At 41.2% G+C, this 15,200-nt stretch overlaps 1 protein-coding gene across 5 annotated transcripts in view; it reads right to left on the reverse strand.

Annotated features, from left to right (window-relative positions):
- akap13a (A-kinase anchoring protein 13a) overlaps window positions 1–15,200 on the reverse strand; it is a 119,711-nt gene that overhangs the window by 25,813 nt on the left and 78,698 nt on the right. For 4 of the 5 annotated variants that reach the window (XM_085361240.1, XM_085361401.1, XM_085361323.1 and 1 more), the window contains 12 exons: window positions 14,772–14,949; window positions 14,227–14,329; window positions 11,861–11,900; window positions 11,527–11,638; window positions 6,812–6,971; window positions 3,873–3,940; window positions 3,695–3,761; window positions 2,899–3,046; window positions 2,596–2,708; window positions 2,231–2,377; window positions 948–1,204; window positions 425–550 (listed from right to left, as the gene is read on the reverse strand). In XM_085361240.1, coding sequence (XP_085217366.1) covers window positions 425–550; window positions 948–1,204; window positions 2,231–2,377; window positions 2,596–2,708; window positions 2,899–3,046; window positions 3,695–3,761; window positions 3,873–3,940; window positions 6,812–6,971; window positions 11,527–11,638; window positions 11,861–11,900; window positions 14,227–14,329; window positions 14,772–14,949 — 1,519 coding nt within the window. Of the gene's footprint in view, window positions 1–424; window positions 551–947; window positions 1,205–2,230; window positions 2,378–2,595; window positions 2,709–2,898; window positions 3,047–3,694; window positions 3,762–3,872; window positions 3,941–6,811; window positions 6,972–11,526; window positions 11,639–11,860; window positions 11,901–13,645; window positions 13,772–14,226; window positions 14,330–14,771; window positions 14,950–15,200 lie in introns of all 5 variants that reach the window. The other variant, XM_085361487.1, reaches the window with a different exon arrangement.

The following is a 15,200-nucleotide window of genomic DNA, read 5'->3' on the forward strand; positions in this document are numbered from 1 at the left end:
AACTCATTTGGCGTAGAACAATACAGCAGTAGTACTTGAGAGGGTGTTTATTGTTATTGTTTATGACGGCGAGCACTGGCGTTTCTATAATAAAAATAAACTGCCTCGAGGGTAATACAGCTTTTATTCAAATGTCTCCGGCACATGCCCTGATTGAAATGAACTGCAGATGCAAAATAATACAACTAAAAGGAAAGCAACACAGAATAAGAACAAGCTCTTTGTTCAACGCTACTTCAAGCACTTCCATACAAGAGAAAACAATGTCAGAACTCTATTCAACAAACACAATCGTGTCTGGAAAGCCAGACATCCTGAAGAAAAATGTGTTTTCATTAAAAAGCATGAAAAGAGACTTCTCCGGAAAGTTCGTCTGCTGTGTGACAGACACTTGATAAATCCACGAGAGAAGCCTGACGCTTACTTTGATGAACGCTTTGAAGCGTTTGTCTTTGGTTAGAAGGTCCTTGTGGAAGTTAACAGCTTCGTTGTGGCGACTGCAGAATCTTCCGTAAACCCTCTTCATGCTTTCACCATTTGATCCCGAAAACTAGAGAAGGAGTTGACAGATGTAAGCACACAAAAACTAATGTTGGTAGAGCAGAAATAAATAAAGGTTAAAAAGCTAACATTATTTTCAAAGCTTCAGAACTTCAAACGTGAGTTGAGACAAATGTTTGGGATTTGTGGGAGCAATATTTGACTCAGAGATTGTGTAAATTTACTTTGGAGGTGTAAACTTAGACGAGAACAAAAAAAACCAACATTAGGCCTTTCATAACAGCCATGAACACACATGCATTCTGTCGATAACCTTTCAGAAAAAGCTCTCGTTTCTGTAAAATAAACAGTCATGTTACCTTTTAGGTTTTCTGTAAAACCAGCTTGTGTTAAATCAGCTGTAAAGAATAGAAATGAATTTTGAACCAGCCCCTGCCCCCTCTCACCTGGCTACCCAGGATGTCCCCTATCCTGCTGATGATGAAGCCTCCTTCAAAGACTCTTCCCTCTAACTGGCTCTCCTTTTTCCTCTCCAGGAGGCGCAGGAGGTGCTGTGTGTGGAGCTCAAGTAGATCATCTAGAACGGGGAAGAGCTTCTCCAACATCTGCTGCTCCAGCTGAACCTCCTTCTGCAGGCCTTTGCTGTACACTTCTGACATGATGCGCAGCGTCCGAACGTGATGCATCTCTGTCTGCATCAGTTCTGCAGGACATGAAGGGAAATGACACTTAAGCCTCCGTTATAGTCACTGACATATAACATCAGCACCATCGCCATTTCCACTTGTATGTGATTCCCTGCATGATTCTCCTAAATAACAGGTTTCACAGCTCAGAAAGAGAACAGCTTCACTGGTGGAACAGGAAAAGAAGGAGTCGCTAACAAAGTGGTTATGGAGGTTTTTCCAAAGTTTTCTGCAGACTTTCTCATATTTTCAAACTGCTGCAGCAATCTGTGCCATCTGGGAATCCCTGCACTCATGTATCATAAGATGCCTGCAGAGACTCATGCCTCCAGCAGGTACCCAAAAGAAAATTGGAGGTGCACAATAAGCTGAAATGACAGCCACCAGCATACACCACCTGCTATTCAAATACATCTATACCCTCCCCGTATCAGAGGTGCACAGAGTTTTATAGAGTTCATAACTTTGCAACTGATCTGCAACTACAGTGGTAGGGGTCACTGCATAGCTCGTGTAAAAGGAATACGAAGAAAATTTGACTACAAATAGATTCGAATCAGCTCAGGCGCATTAAGAGTATCTCAGTGCACATTTCAATCAGGTAAAAAAAAGCCATATTAGATCACAGAGCCTGGTAGATACAACTGAAGAAAATTCAGGAGAAAGTCCTTAAGTGGGGCCCAATTAAAATACTGTAGGTTCACCCTTAAACAAAGTACATCAGGCATGAAAATAACAATGACACAGATGAAACAGCAGTGACATTTTTATTTTATCTAACACTGTTAATCCTGGGCTTAAAGGCGTTACCTCCTTTCTCGAGTTTTTGTCTGCTTTAAATAACATTGGTCCACTTTTACTAGATGCTTCCTTACTAGCTGACACACAGAAATGTAGGAAACCAGGCCAAGAATGAGCTTGATTAAAAATGTTGCTACTCCATTTAAGAAACTATTACCTTTCCTTGCTTTGCCAGTAACCATCTTCAGATTAAATTACGTTTAATCAAAGTTACTGCAGTGAGTATTATATGTGGTGATTACCGTAGATGACATCTTGTCTCTTCACCAGCTCTTTGTCCAGCTGCTGCAGGTATTGCTGATCCACACCTAAACTCCACGAGTCTGCTTCCAGCTCTTTGGCCTCGGCCTCAAACTCCCCCATCAGCTGCCCATCCATCATTTCTGTTCCTGAGTCAACAACACAGCCTGAATTAATAAAACTAACTTCCATTTATACGATAATCTACAGGTGAGAGGTTTGGATAAACCATATTAAGTTTCTGTTCGGTGCAGTATATGCATTAATCATTTATTTATTTTTAAAAAAGTAATTATTTTTTTCACATTAAACTAGCTTAAATTAAAAAATGTGGAAAATGAATTTGTGTGTGTGTGCCTTTATTAACCTTCATCAGTAAGTGATTCCATGGATTCTGTGACCTGGTTGGTTCTGTTGAGCGAGTCGGTGGACTGAGAGAGATACCGCAGACCTTTAATGGGCATCTCGTCAAACACCGGACTGAATGGAGACACGATAATAAAATTCACGTTATTAATGTTGTCTTTGTAACAGGCCATACACAGTTATGTGTATCTGTTTAAACACATTGTACAGGGGTCAAATAATGCATTAAAAACTAAACTATTAAAAATGAAATTAGATTAAGTACAGAAACATTTCACTCCAACACACACACAGATCAGCTCACCCAGCAATGTTGCTTATTGAGAGACTCTTGGAGAGGTTGTTTCCTGTGAAAGTCATGATGTTGGTGTGTCTCCGTGATGGGATCATTAAGGTGGAATGGTCCTCAGGGGGCAAGATGGCCGACCAGGGGCGTTCCTTTGTCCCACCAGCTGGACCAGAGCAAACTTAGATTACAACAATAATCTGAACACTTTTCAAAACCAGCAGGAGATCCTAACTTATCCTGACTTTTTGGGGCCTCTGGTATAGTTAGAAACCTCGGTTTCATGACAAGTCATTGCTTCCAAATGCTAAATTTAAAAAGCTAAATCACTGACAGGTAAAAGCAATGGTTTTAAGACTGTATTTTGGCAAATACAGTCCATCTTTTTCTCTCCTCACAGACTGTCTACCTTCTTAGACATAATTTATTAGGAGACTTCAGAGCAAGCGGACAGCACAAAGCTTCTCTATTCAAAGGAAAAAAGGTTTTGTCCTTTGACTAATTTAACAGTTTAAATCTGTTTAAATCATATTTATGTGTATGTGTGTGTGTGAGTGTGGCTGAATATTCTAGGAGCAACACTTTGAGCTCTGGTCCTAAGAACAACCCCAAAGAAGCACTCTGTCACGGTGTGTAGATAAAAGCTACACTTTTTGCCAACTTTAGTGTAAGTAATTATCAGAACAAAATAAATGTGCACAAAAACCCTTCAATCTCCTCTTATTAGGGGATCAGAGAAGTTTGGCGATAAATCTGCAAATAATTACAGGCTGTGACAACTGTGTAGGCAATCTTGAGCTGGTTTCACACTCACGTTTGTTCCTCATCGTTACTGTAGGAAACAAGCTCGAATCTGGTACCGCAAACTGATGGTTGGGCAACTAAGCAGAGAAACGGTGAGAAAAAGCATAAATGAAAAGAAAATCGATATTGGCTTCGGGACAGCAGAGTACTACAGAATCGGTGGAGGAGTAACTGCGAGGAAGCTGTACCTTCATCTTCACCTTGGCACAAACAGCCAGGCTGTCTCTGCAGCCCTTGTGGACGGAAGCATTGCAGTCTGGAAAGAAAAGAAGGAGTGAATACTGTTAGCCTGATGGTGGTGGTGGTGGGGCATGTGAGGGTGTGCGGAAAAGTGGGGGCTAGAAAATCTGACTGGTTTTTCATAGCCGGCCAGGAAACTCCACCAGCCTGCTAATGAAAGCCAGACTGGAGCAAAGCATGTGATGCAATCGAGGGGTAATGCTGCTCGTGGACGATGGGGGGAAAAAAAACAGATATGACACACACGCACGTCACCACCGAATTGCATGGGAAAATTTAAATCATGTAAACATTCTCGAATCACCATTTAAGAACAAAGTCATGGTTTTAGATTGCTGACATTTGACCTCTTCTACAGGCTGATCTGTCCACTAAACTCAAATTCTCAGTTTTTCCTAATATTCGCTCTTTATTTTTAATGCTCACATCAAGGAGGGAAAAAAATGGTGGCTGATCAGGATTTAATCATACGGGCATATTTCCAGGAGACAGAAGTCCACTCAACACACATGTGAAACCCACAAACGCACTATCAGACCTAGTCACCCAAGCTAGAATGCATACAGTGCAACATTTCCGTTCCTGGGATTACTTCAACAGCCGCTTTTAGTCTGGGTGAGAAAATAGCGCTGCACGAGTCAGAAAGGCAGCAACACTGTCAGGGCAGGGAGCTATCGCCTGAAAATGTCTCACTGTAAAAATATTAGCAAGTAGAAGATTGCATGATTATCAAAGCACCTTGATTTCCTGCAGTGATATTTTTTTTTACATGCCTCTGGATTTTATTAGGTTTTTTACTGCTTTTTGGTGACATTCAAATAAGACCAGCTAATCTGAGACAAAGGATCACTGTATTCCTCTGCTGAATGGACACTAGCCAGAGTACAAACCTCCCTCACTGTCTGTGGCTCTAACAATGTGAACCAGACTGACTGAATACAACAGGGGCTGTTTTTGCCAGTCTGAAGCATCTGAGGCAGATTGTGGCCAAGAGGTCTGCTGTGATCCATCGCAGAGCTTGTTTCTCCTTTTTAGGCTTTTTCTGGGCTTGCGCCAAAGACTTGTGCAATAAACTAGAACCTCTTTAGGGCTGCCTCTGCCGCTCCAGTAAAAAACAATGCAAAAAACCAGTTCTGTTGTCTGTAATCAAAGTCTGACTGGGTTGCATTAGAAGTAGCTCTTTGGGGAGTTTCGCTGCAGCTGCACAACTAACTGCTAATATAAAGTTCAGTTGGTGTTTCATGTTTTCTTGCACTGTCCTTTATAATCAAATAAAGAAATTCTAATTTACTTTTTCTTTAAATTAAATCTTTTCATTTAGTGCCTAAATGTAAACACAGAGCCTTTACAGTAAACTGACTTGACCTACTGTAGGGTCTGACTCCTCTGCTACTCATGCAGTTCCTGTTCATGAGCTATGATTTAGAGATATTACCTAAATGCATCACATGCAGGAAATCAGTTGTTGTGAAAGTTAACAGATATAAACATAGCTTTACTGCTCTGAAAACAATGACTGAACACGCGTCTGTGTCACTGCTAAAGGTGTCATTTAACTGACGTAGAAACACTATTTTCTTGCTATACAAATGTGTGTCATGTCCCATCACACATAAGGCAGGCTGTAGTCCACCAAGGATATCCTCCATACATTTATGTTTGTTTTAAAAATTTCAACCAGGGTCCTGCTTTAGAACTACCTGCAAAAGGTGCCAAATAACCTCTTAACCATTTGCTCACTGTCAACTTCAGTCATGCCGGTCACCATGATTGCTATAAAAACACTAAACTACTGTAAACCAAATAATTAAATTGAGCTTGCATTGCATTAACTTAGCAGTGATACAGGTGTTTACCTTTTTTTTATTACCAAATAGCTTGAATTAATGTAACTTATAGCTGAAATATATCAGTAGAATTCAGCTGAGGGGGCACAACGCTGGTAACACAAAACAACTTTTAGCCAAGCAGCAACCCCAGATGCTACCGCTAAACGAGAGTCACTCCACACAGACTCTCATTTTAAAATGCCCAACTTCAGCTACAAAGTGAACACCTTATTTTATTTTTCAAATTAACTAATTTAAATTGGCAAGTTGATATATTAAGTTGGTTTAATTGACAGGTGCGCTGACATGTACAGCTTTGGCTGGCAGCTGTCTGCTAGGCCAGTTCTTAACAAAATTATCTGACAAATAACACGGCCTGCTTTGTGGTACAGCCGTCAAAGAAGTCTGTGCTACATTTTTGGCAGGAGAAATTCTACACTGTATAATTCTGCTCCTCAGCACCAACTTAGCAGCCATTTGTGCCTGTTTGTTTGGGAATGCAGCTTGCTAACCGAGATAGCTAGCGTTAGCTGACAACTTGACTCTTTTAATCCTAATATGGTCACCTCAGGCTTTTTAAAACAAGTGTGTACCAACTATGAAGCCTCAAAATTCATAATCCAGAGACTACTGGGTAATTTCATAGACGTGTGGTCCATCATTTACATACAGTCTGTGCTTTTAGCCAAACAATGAGAACTGCTAATCAAAACAACTTTAGACTCAGCACCGCTCTTACTTAGGTTCTCAGTAACACACATAGCAAGTGTGAAGTGGATCGGATGAATGGTTGTTGAGAGACAAAGACGAGAAGAAACATAAACTAACATATTCAAACATGCATATTCCTGGATTTATTGGTGAAATCTTTTCATTTCCTCTCCTTATGTTCAGCATCGTCTTTCAGAAACGACTTGCAGCTTAGTGTGCTTTCAGATAAGAAATTAAAATCTTCTAATAAAATAATTAAAGGTTATTAGGATTTAATATAATTTAAAGCTACAGCAACTCTGCAGAAAACCAACAAGACAAAAAGGAAAAAAAACAAAGTTACTTACATGTGCAATGGAACGCATCCTTGCCATTAAAACCTTTATTGCACTGGGAGCACTGGGTGGTGTGGTTTGAGCTGACTGGTGTAAAAACATGACCGTTCACAATCTTCTTGTCCTTCTCCTTGCCCTCCTTGTCCTTCTCCCGTTTGTCTCGCTCCTTTTCCTGCACAAATGGAAATTAATTAGTTAAGAAGACAACCCAACCTTGAACTTCGCTAATTGCTTCAACTTTGCCATCCAATTAGAAGTTTCGAAGTGAAGCGTGGTGACGTGTAGCATCCACTAACATACCAGACACTGACACTGGGCCAGTCGCTTCTGTTAAATTCCAATCTGAACCCTGCAGAGCAACATTATTACTCGGATGTAGGACGCAGCAGGAGGGTTTGCATATTAAGTGATGCATTATTTATCCTGACAACAAATTGTCTCATTAAGGAACTCTTTAAAATAAAATTCAGACACTTTGAATCCTTTTTTCTGAGGTGAGACAGAAGACTCAGAGGTGGAGATCTTCAATGACCATTTATCCCAAAAGGGCAGCATATTTTCATATTACGTATTCGTTTGGTTTCTCAAGACACTCGAATACTACTATTCAAAATCTCTTATGAAGAATGAGGCATTTCTGCAGGATGCATGACTGGTGACGGAGACACACTGTCTGGGAATCACTTCTATGACCTTTCCATAACAGTGTGGGCTTTCTGCTGCCTCTGCATTAATGGATGAGATCGTCCTCAGCAGCTGGTCATCTCTGGACACTGAGCTGAATCACAATCCCATAAAGTGATGCAGAGAAGAACAGAGCTCTCATTCTCTTGGATTTACATCACAGAGCCTCCACCCAAACCCAGAGGAAATGGGAAAATGCAGTTTTCCAGCTCATTTTAATGACCAGCCCTGGGCCTCTTGGTTTGAAGGGACCACAAAGCTCTGACATACTAGAGCTCATTTGGTTCAGCCATTTCAAGATACCAAAAGCCTGACTGGCCCACGCTATGTTTCAGAGCCAGTACAACACACAGCTTTCATTCTCACTTCCTGCAACAACTGTCTAACCAGCACTAAACCACAATAAACGGCCTGAAAAAGTATTCTTCATGGCAGCAAGAATGCTTGTTTGATATCACGCCTATTGATGCCCGGCAAAAAAAAAACAAAAACAAGAAAACGCCAGCAGTTCAACGCATTTGAAAAAGATGATTCTCTGTACTCTTTGTTTTGGCTGCAAGCATACACAACAGGATAAGTAATCACTAGTGACATCTAAACCAGAGATTTAAACAAAAAGACATTCCAGTAAAACACACTGTTAACGGGCAATGACTTCACTGGAAAAAGACATCAGCCCAGAGGAAAACACCAGCCCCTTTTAACATGATATTGTGACAGTCTCTTTCACTACAATTCAACTGGGAAACCAGAGCACTGTGTTAGCCTACCTCCAGCCAACCTTTCCATCTCAGTGAGAAGCCACGGCTCCCTGGGAAACTCCTGTATAACATCCCTGGTTGTGGCTCAGTGGCTCAAGCTACGACCAGCAAGTCTCCATTAGGAAGGCTGTGAATGAGGAAGTCACTGGCTCGCTGCGGGAGGTGCTATTTCTGCAATGACCCTTCCTTCAGTCTGACAGAGACATGATGACAAAACTGCACAAACTAGATCCCCTTCCAGAACAGTCAGACTTTCAATGTTTAACCTAAAGAGGAAGACACAAATTATCCTCCTTAAAACTGGTTCTGGTTTATTAATGACAGGAAGAAATGAGATTACCAATTCTTCAACACATTTGACAGTTACAGATGCAATCTCAATGCTCCAAGGAGAGCCAATAGACACCAGGCAAACCCATTTTGAACATCAAAGCTTTAACAGTGGCCAATAACTCTGACAGAGAGCAATGAGCTGCAGGCGGAGGGAAGCTTTTTCAGAATCCTGTTGCTTTAAAAGCAAAGTGACGGCTGAGGTTAGAGGGGAGATTATTAAACCACCAACTCTATCTTCCTGTTTTACTTCCTGTTCACCCTTCAGTGTCTCTTTGCAAGGGCTGCATATTTACAGGAAGCAAACAGACATTTCACTTCCCAATCAGAAATAAAAACTCTGTGCTAAATTCAGGGCATTTCAGACCCTTTAATCACCACATGGTACAAATTTAAATGCACGCTTTGTGATCAAAGCAGCTATGACTGGCAGCAGAAACATGGATATCTATCATTACAGCCCGTTTTTCTTTTCTAATACTTTCAGGTAGCATCTAACAGCAATTTTGATCATGAAGTAAACTACATATCAGAATAGCTATCAAAAGGTAATATGTTAATTTGTGGTTTTAGTGAAAACAGAATTTGCCTTTTGTACTTCCTGGTGCTGTGTGAGTGTCCTTTGGTTCAATATACTGTCACAACAATCACACACAGTTTATAGCTGTGTAAGGTCTACCACACAGCCCACAACTGGATATATTGGATATAAAAATGCTGTATAATTACATTACTGCTTATAATCTGTGAATTAAATGTAAGACTATTTAATACCTTCCAAGGCCTCTTTTTTGGGGAGAAGATTGAATGCAATTATTTTTACTTTTAAGCACCCACAGCTACCCCGTTGAGTTTTAAAGTCTTGATACAGACAACTGTATTCCTAAATCATATTAATGGCTACTGCAATACAGTAAATGCCACTTCTGCAATTTAAAGTGAGCAGTGCTGAGCATTGTGATTTTTAAATGCAGTACTGTACAATAATTTCCATGTCATAATAGTGTTGAAGCCATTGTTTCACTAAAGTGTCAGTGCACCCCAGGGCAGCTGTGGCTACAATGTAGCTTGCCATCGCCAGTGTGTGAATGTGTGTGTGAATGGGTGAATGACTGAATGTAGTGTGAAGCGCTTTGGGGTCCTTAGGGACTAGAAAAGTGCTATACAAATGCAGGCCATTTACCATAAAGTAACTTTAACTGATCGATATTTCAACAAACTAACAGCATATTATTGTCACCCTGTGACAGGAATGGAGACACTGCAGCTAGATCCCCTAACAGAGTACGAAGGGCAGGAGAAAGAAAGTCTGCTTTGACCACATCTTACATAGAGGCTTATCTCTCTGAGAAGGCATTGCTGTGAGGCGCTTGGGAAATTTGAGAGTGGGAAGTTGCATCTAACAACGACTTGGGCAAAGGCAGGACATATAAGGAGCTTTTGACCCAGAGGGGCCTATTCATAGTTCTTAGAACTTTTTAAAGGAAGTCTTTTGTGTGGCGTTGCATGAGGGACCATCAAAGTTCTCAGAAGCTCATTTGTCTGTCATTTTTTACCTCCTACTTTACGGTTGATCCTCCAGCAGAAGGGGAAGCTCTAACTGACATAAGTGTGTGGTCTGAATGCAAGCATGCATTGCAACATGATGAACGTCTTATTTGTAAAAAGAACACGTAAACTTAACATAGAAATTACAGCAAAACCATCAGTTAGCTCTTAAACATGAAACACAAACAGTTGAGCTGGCAGGGAAGACCAGGCGTTATTAAGCCTGTGTGCTACAGAGGAAATAAAAACTCCTGTCACCTCCTTGAAGGAAAACAAAAGTACTTCCTCTCAACTAACTTTTTCGCATAGAGTGAAGCCAGCGTAAGGAGAAAATAATGACGCTAGAATAGAAACTAAATGACACATTCATCAAAGTGAAGCTTAATTGGTTTGGTTTACTGCATGTTATCCTTGGAAAGAGCCATGCATTTGTTTGTAGAGTAGATGGAAAGGATTTGTTAAGCCTAGTTTATGGTCATCTCATTGGTTGTTTTGCATGCCAACTGCAAAGCTGCAAAAGTACAATCGCGATTTGAACGATAGGTATTCAAGAGAGTAGTAAGGACCCGAGATTCAGGAGCACTGTTATAAGCGTAGAAGCAAAGAAATTGGAGGTTTTTCCCACAGTTTTCTCTGGAGAGTGTCATCTTTTCAAACTCCTGCAGCATCTCACATTGTATCGGAGAATCTCTGAGCTCCTGTACTGATGTTTATTTGAAATGGTGGTAAAGACCAACATGATCTTACATTCATGCCTTCGACCTGCCTGCACCCGGTTCCCAAAACAAGGGGTGCACATCAATCTGAAACACCAAAGCATGACTCAGTTCTGATGCCAACATTGGCTTACGCTGCCACACGTAAACAGACTTTAATAAGGATTCTGGATCCTATTACCAGCCACAGTGGGAGCTCTGCCTGAGGTTCGTCTGTGATACACCTGACATAAAAAGACAATTAGCCACTCGTAATGTTATGTTATTTTAACTTAAATCAGAATGCAAGGCATCTGCCATCAGGAAACTCAAACGCACAGTATGCTCCAACTTATTCTTGTGGTTGTAGTTTAGTTGTTGCTATGCTAATCGCCGCCTGCTTAATACACCACGCACCTATTGGGAGTTGTAGTGAAAACAAAGAAAAGAAAAAGAGGACAAACATGTGTAGAACTGCCTATAACAGCCCTGCTGTGAGACTGAAGCTAGTCAGGGACCAACAGAACAAGAAGCTTAAGATTCATATATGTGTGAATACTTGAAAACTGTGGTTGGGCATTAACTGCTCACTGCTCAAAGGGGATACACTTGTAAGAAAACACTGAAGGTGGTTGCCTACTGAATGAACTGTAAGAAGCAGACTACAGTGAAGTGTAGTCAAAAGAAGAAAAACTCCATGTTCCCTCACCCTGGTCTTTTTGTACATCTTGTTCTTGAGGTAGCTGAAGGTCCGGCTAACTTTTGTCACACTCTTTCCCTCTGTGTCACTCCGCAGAGGCCCAGGCTCCTCCTCTGATATACTGGAACACACAAACAGGTTTAATTTCATCTCCAGCAGCTGCATTCACACAGCATACCTGTTCACACATTGTGAAATGGTTCTTTGAAGCACCATAAAGGTCTTATGGAATAATTTGACCACTACTCCACACTGCTCTTTATAGGACTATAAAAGGTCCTCCAAGCAATGAAAGCCTGAAGAACAATTTTCTGGTAAAATGTAAGCGCAGGATTAGACTGACCTGTATGCTAGTGACCCAGAGGTGCTGGAAAATCTCATACCTGGAAAAAAAAAGGAGAGGAAGTGAGTGGCAGGATAGTAAAAACAAAAAAATATGTCTTTAGGGGCTGACCGCACTTTTCTTATTTTTCCTGATTATGATTGAGAGTAAGCTACAGATTTGGCTCCCTAAAGGTAAATATGCAACACTTTAGGTACCCTTGTACAGCTGTGTGACAACTGACAACCCACTGACATGACTAAAGGAGGCCAACAGCTATGTCGAGGACTTCCTTTTCTACCATGTCCTTTAAAGGTGACCTATTGTGATCCCCCCCCCCCCAATTATGGTCAACTAAAGCACAAAGCTGAAACTATAAACACAACAACCCCACACAACTGCAAGGGGCAGCCAATCAGCAGAAAGTGTAAAAGCTATTTTTTGCCATCCCCAACTTCAGAGGCCAATTTCAAGTAATAATTAACAATAAAAATGATTGAAGTATAATTTTAGTAAAATAAAAGCACAATCACAAATGTAGTTATTATTTTTCCCTGGTTGGCCAGTCCTCACCTGCTGTAGCTCTGTGCTCTACAGAAGTGAGCTAAACTGCTCTGTTTTGAGACAGGGGGATAAATGAGGGGCTGTAATACAGTCAAAGACTAAAATTATAGAGTTTTAAATTATCGTGCATTGAAGGCTGGACAATGGATGATGACTCGGGCAAAATTCATATTTTTTGGTTTGCTCATCCTATTAGAACAAAGCTATGCTGGGTGTAGCTCCTCCCAGACTCTATTGTTGAAAATCTGGATTTTCTGGCTGCAGTAACAGCCAGAACATGTGTGTTTTTCAATTAATCTCTGTGCCAAACGTTAAGCACAGAGTTAAACATAAGGCATGCATCTTTTCTAGGCAACGAGCTGCTTCTCTCTAAACAATCATTTCTACCAATATCCAGACGCACACGAAAATATGCAAAGCGCTGCTCGCATGCGCTGCAGAAGAAAGTCAAACCCAAAACAGGATAATGAGGACAAAATCTTGGCCTGCCTGTGTTCCCAGCAATGGAGACAAGGAGACAGAGAACAGTGCTAATGGAAATATTGCACAGATAAGAAAAAGGAAGGAATGCCTCGGTGTCTTTGACTAAAGGTGACAGGCTCGTATTTATCTGCAGAGAAGAAAGGGCTTCCTCAGTTCACCTGCGGTGTTTATGATTATTTTCCTCTTTCTCTGGTAATTGTGTTTCAGTTTTTTCAAAAAGACTGAAGTAAAGCTAGTTTATGTAAAGGTCATCCGATTCTTGTGCTGCGTAGGAAACACGAGAAGCCAAGGTCTTATTTATTGCTGTCAACATGGATTATAATTTAAACACAATGCTGCCTAGGCGAAAGGTGATTTTCTACACTAGCAATCTGGCTACAAGCGTTGTCTAATTGCATTCTCACACTGCAAGTAGATTAATATCAGCAGCAATTAGAAGCTTCTTCATGACAAGATTGTTGCGGCTGAATGTTTGGACTTTATCTTTGATGAAGTTTAAAGAGTAAAAATTTTAATTTTCCTTCAGACAACTTTGCTTCTTCTGTTTGACTCAGTCTAGGAAGCGTTTCACGCACACACTTCATGTTGAGTCACAAGTAAACACTTCAGTGTGGGTATCAGGCTAGCTGCTAGCTGATCTGGGTGCATCGCTGTCATCTTTGCAGCTCAGATCCAGGTTGCTAACCGGAGCAGCTACTGTTCTCCTTCTGACATCACAGCTATTTTCTACTGCAGCTAAGTTTACATGTCAGTACTTACTGAAGTCATCCTCATCATCACTAGATGAGGAGTCCCCATAAATCAACTGAGACTTAGATTTGGTGAGGATGGGGGAAAGGTTGAAAGAGAAGGAAATTCGCCTCTTACGTCTCAGGCGTCCCACCGCTGGGGAGCAGGAAGGAAAGAACCACAACAGGCACTGATCACTTATTGAAATATATAATAACCTAATAAATAGTGAGGATGGGGGCAGGAAGCGGAGATGTACGGGAAACGTGTAATAAGAGCGATTCAGTTTAAATATCTGCATGTTAAACTACCACTTTCTCTCTTTATCTAGCTTTTTGACCTTTTTTTCTATTCTCTTTGCGATGGGGCTTACAGTGAAAAACATAATGAACTCTAAATTTCCAATTACAAGCTGAAATGATTGTGTCCCTCTGCTGAGTCTGGTGATGTTAAAATGAGGAAATGAAGAATGAGGACTTGGCATTGTACTTAAATTTAGTAAGTTAAAGCCTAAAGAGGATAACAAATAAAACCAAAGGATAAAAAGGTGAAGAAAAGGGCTGAATGTTACAAGAAGGAACTTGATAGCTGCCTCATAACGTGTCACTCACCATCGATGTCTCTCTGGCTGATGGCCAGCATAGATACAGACTTAGTGAGGGGCAGACTCATGGGAGGACAGCTGTTTCGCAGGGGCCGATATCGTCTGGATTTCTGCAGCAAGAGACAGGAGACTGAATGAAACCAAGTGCATGAAAATGTTAAAAAAAAAATGGAGTGAGCCAGGCAGCGATAATGTGGAACAAAGCATTGCCAGCCAGTCAACTGGAAACAGGAACATGAACTAAAAGAGGAAACTCGGCATTTTGAATCGGGACATTATGTTTACAATTTGTTTTAAATTCAATGGGAGAAGTATAAATCTGCCCGAAGAAAGTCATGTTTATTAATTCTCACTAATCCCCAAACTGACAAGGCTCAGATTTCCCTTGACTGTTTGTAAGTCTTGTTTATGTACAAGCTTTACAACGACTCTTTTCTCTCGTGAATTAGGCTGTGTGGGTTTTCAGGATCTCTTGGTGGCCGACTGTGTGACAGTGTAAAGAAGTGGCAACATATCAACAAACTTCATGTGTGAGTGTGTTTATTAGCTCACCGGGTCATGCACTCTGCTATACTCCCCCCGGTCCTCCTGTTCCTCTGTCAGAGAAACCAAAGAGCCTCTGTCATCGCTGTCTTGCCGGGGAATCCTTATAGGTTCTAGGATACGGGGCCCCTGGCTGGTGGGGCCCCTGAGCTCTTCAGGGCTTCCACTGAGCCCCTCCAAGCTGTAACTGTGTACAAACAGAAAGCAGAGATGACCTCAATAAAAGAACACACACTGTATTCAACATAATCACATCTTTCTGAATGTACACAACTGTCGCTGCAGCAAACACAAACACACAAAGATGTACCTGTTGTTACACACACACACACACACACACACACACACACACACACACACACACACACACACAGCTGGTCCTACACTGTGTTTAGCCAGCTGAGTTATCACTAGCCTCTGGAGCAGATTTACAGCTGA

The sequence above is a fragment of the Diplotaxodon limnothrissa genome, linkage group LG1 (genome assembly GCF_057381915.1).
Source record: "Diplotaxodon limnothrissa isolate DT_005_m linkage group LG1, D_limnothrissa_male_GT1.1, whole genome shotgun sequence".
NCBI classification, from domain to species: Eukaryota; Metazoa; Chordata; class Actinopteri; order Cichliformes; family Cichlidae; genus Diplotaxodon; species Diplotaxodon limnothrissa.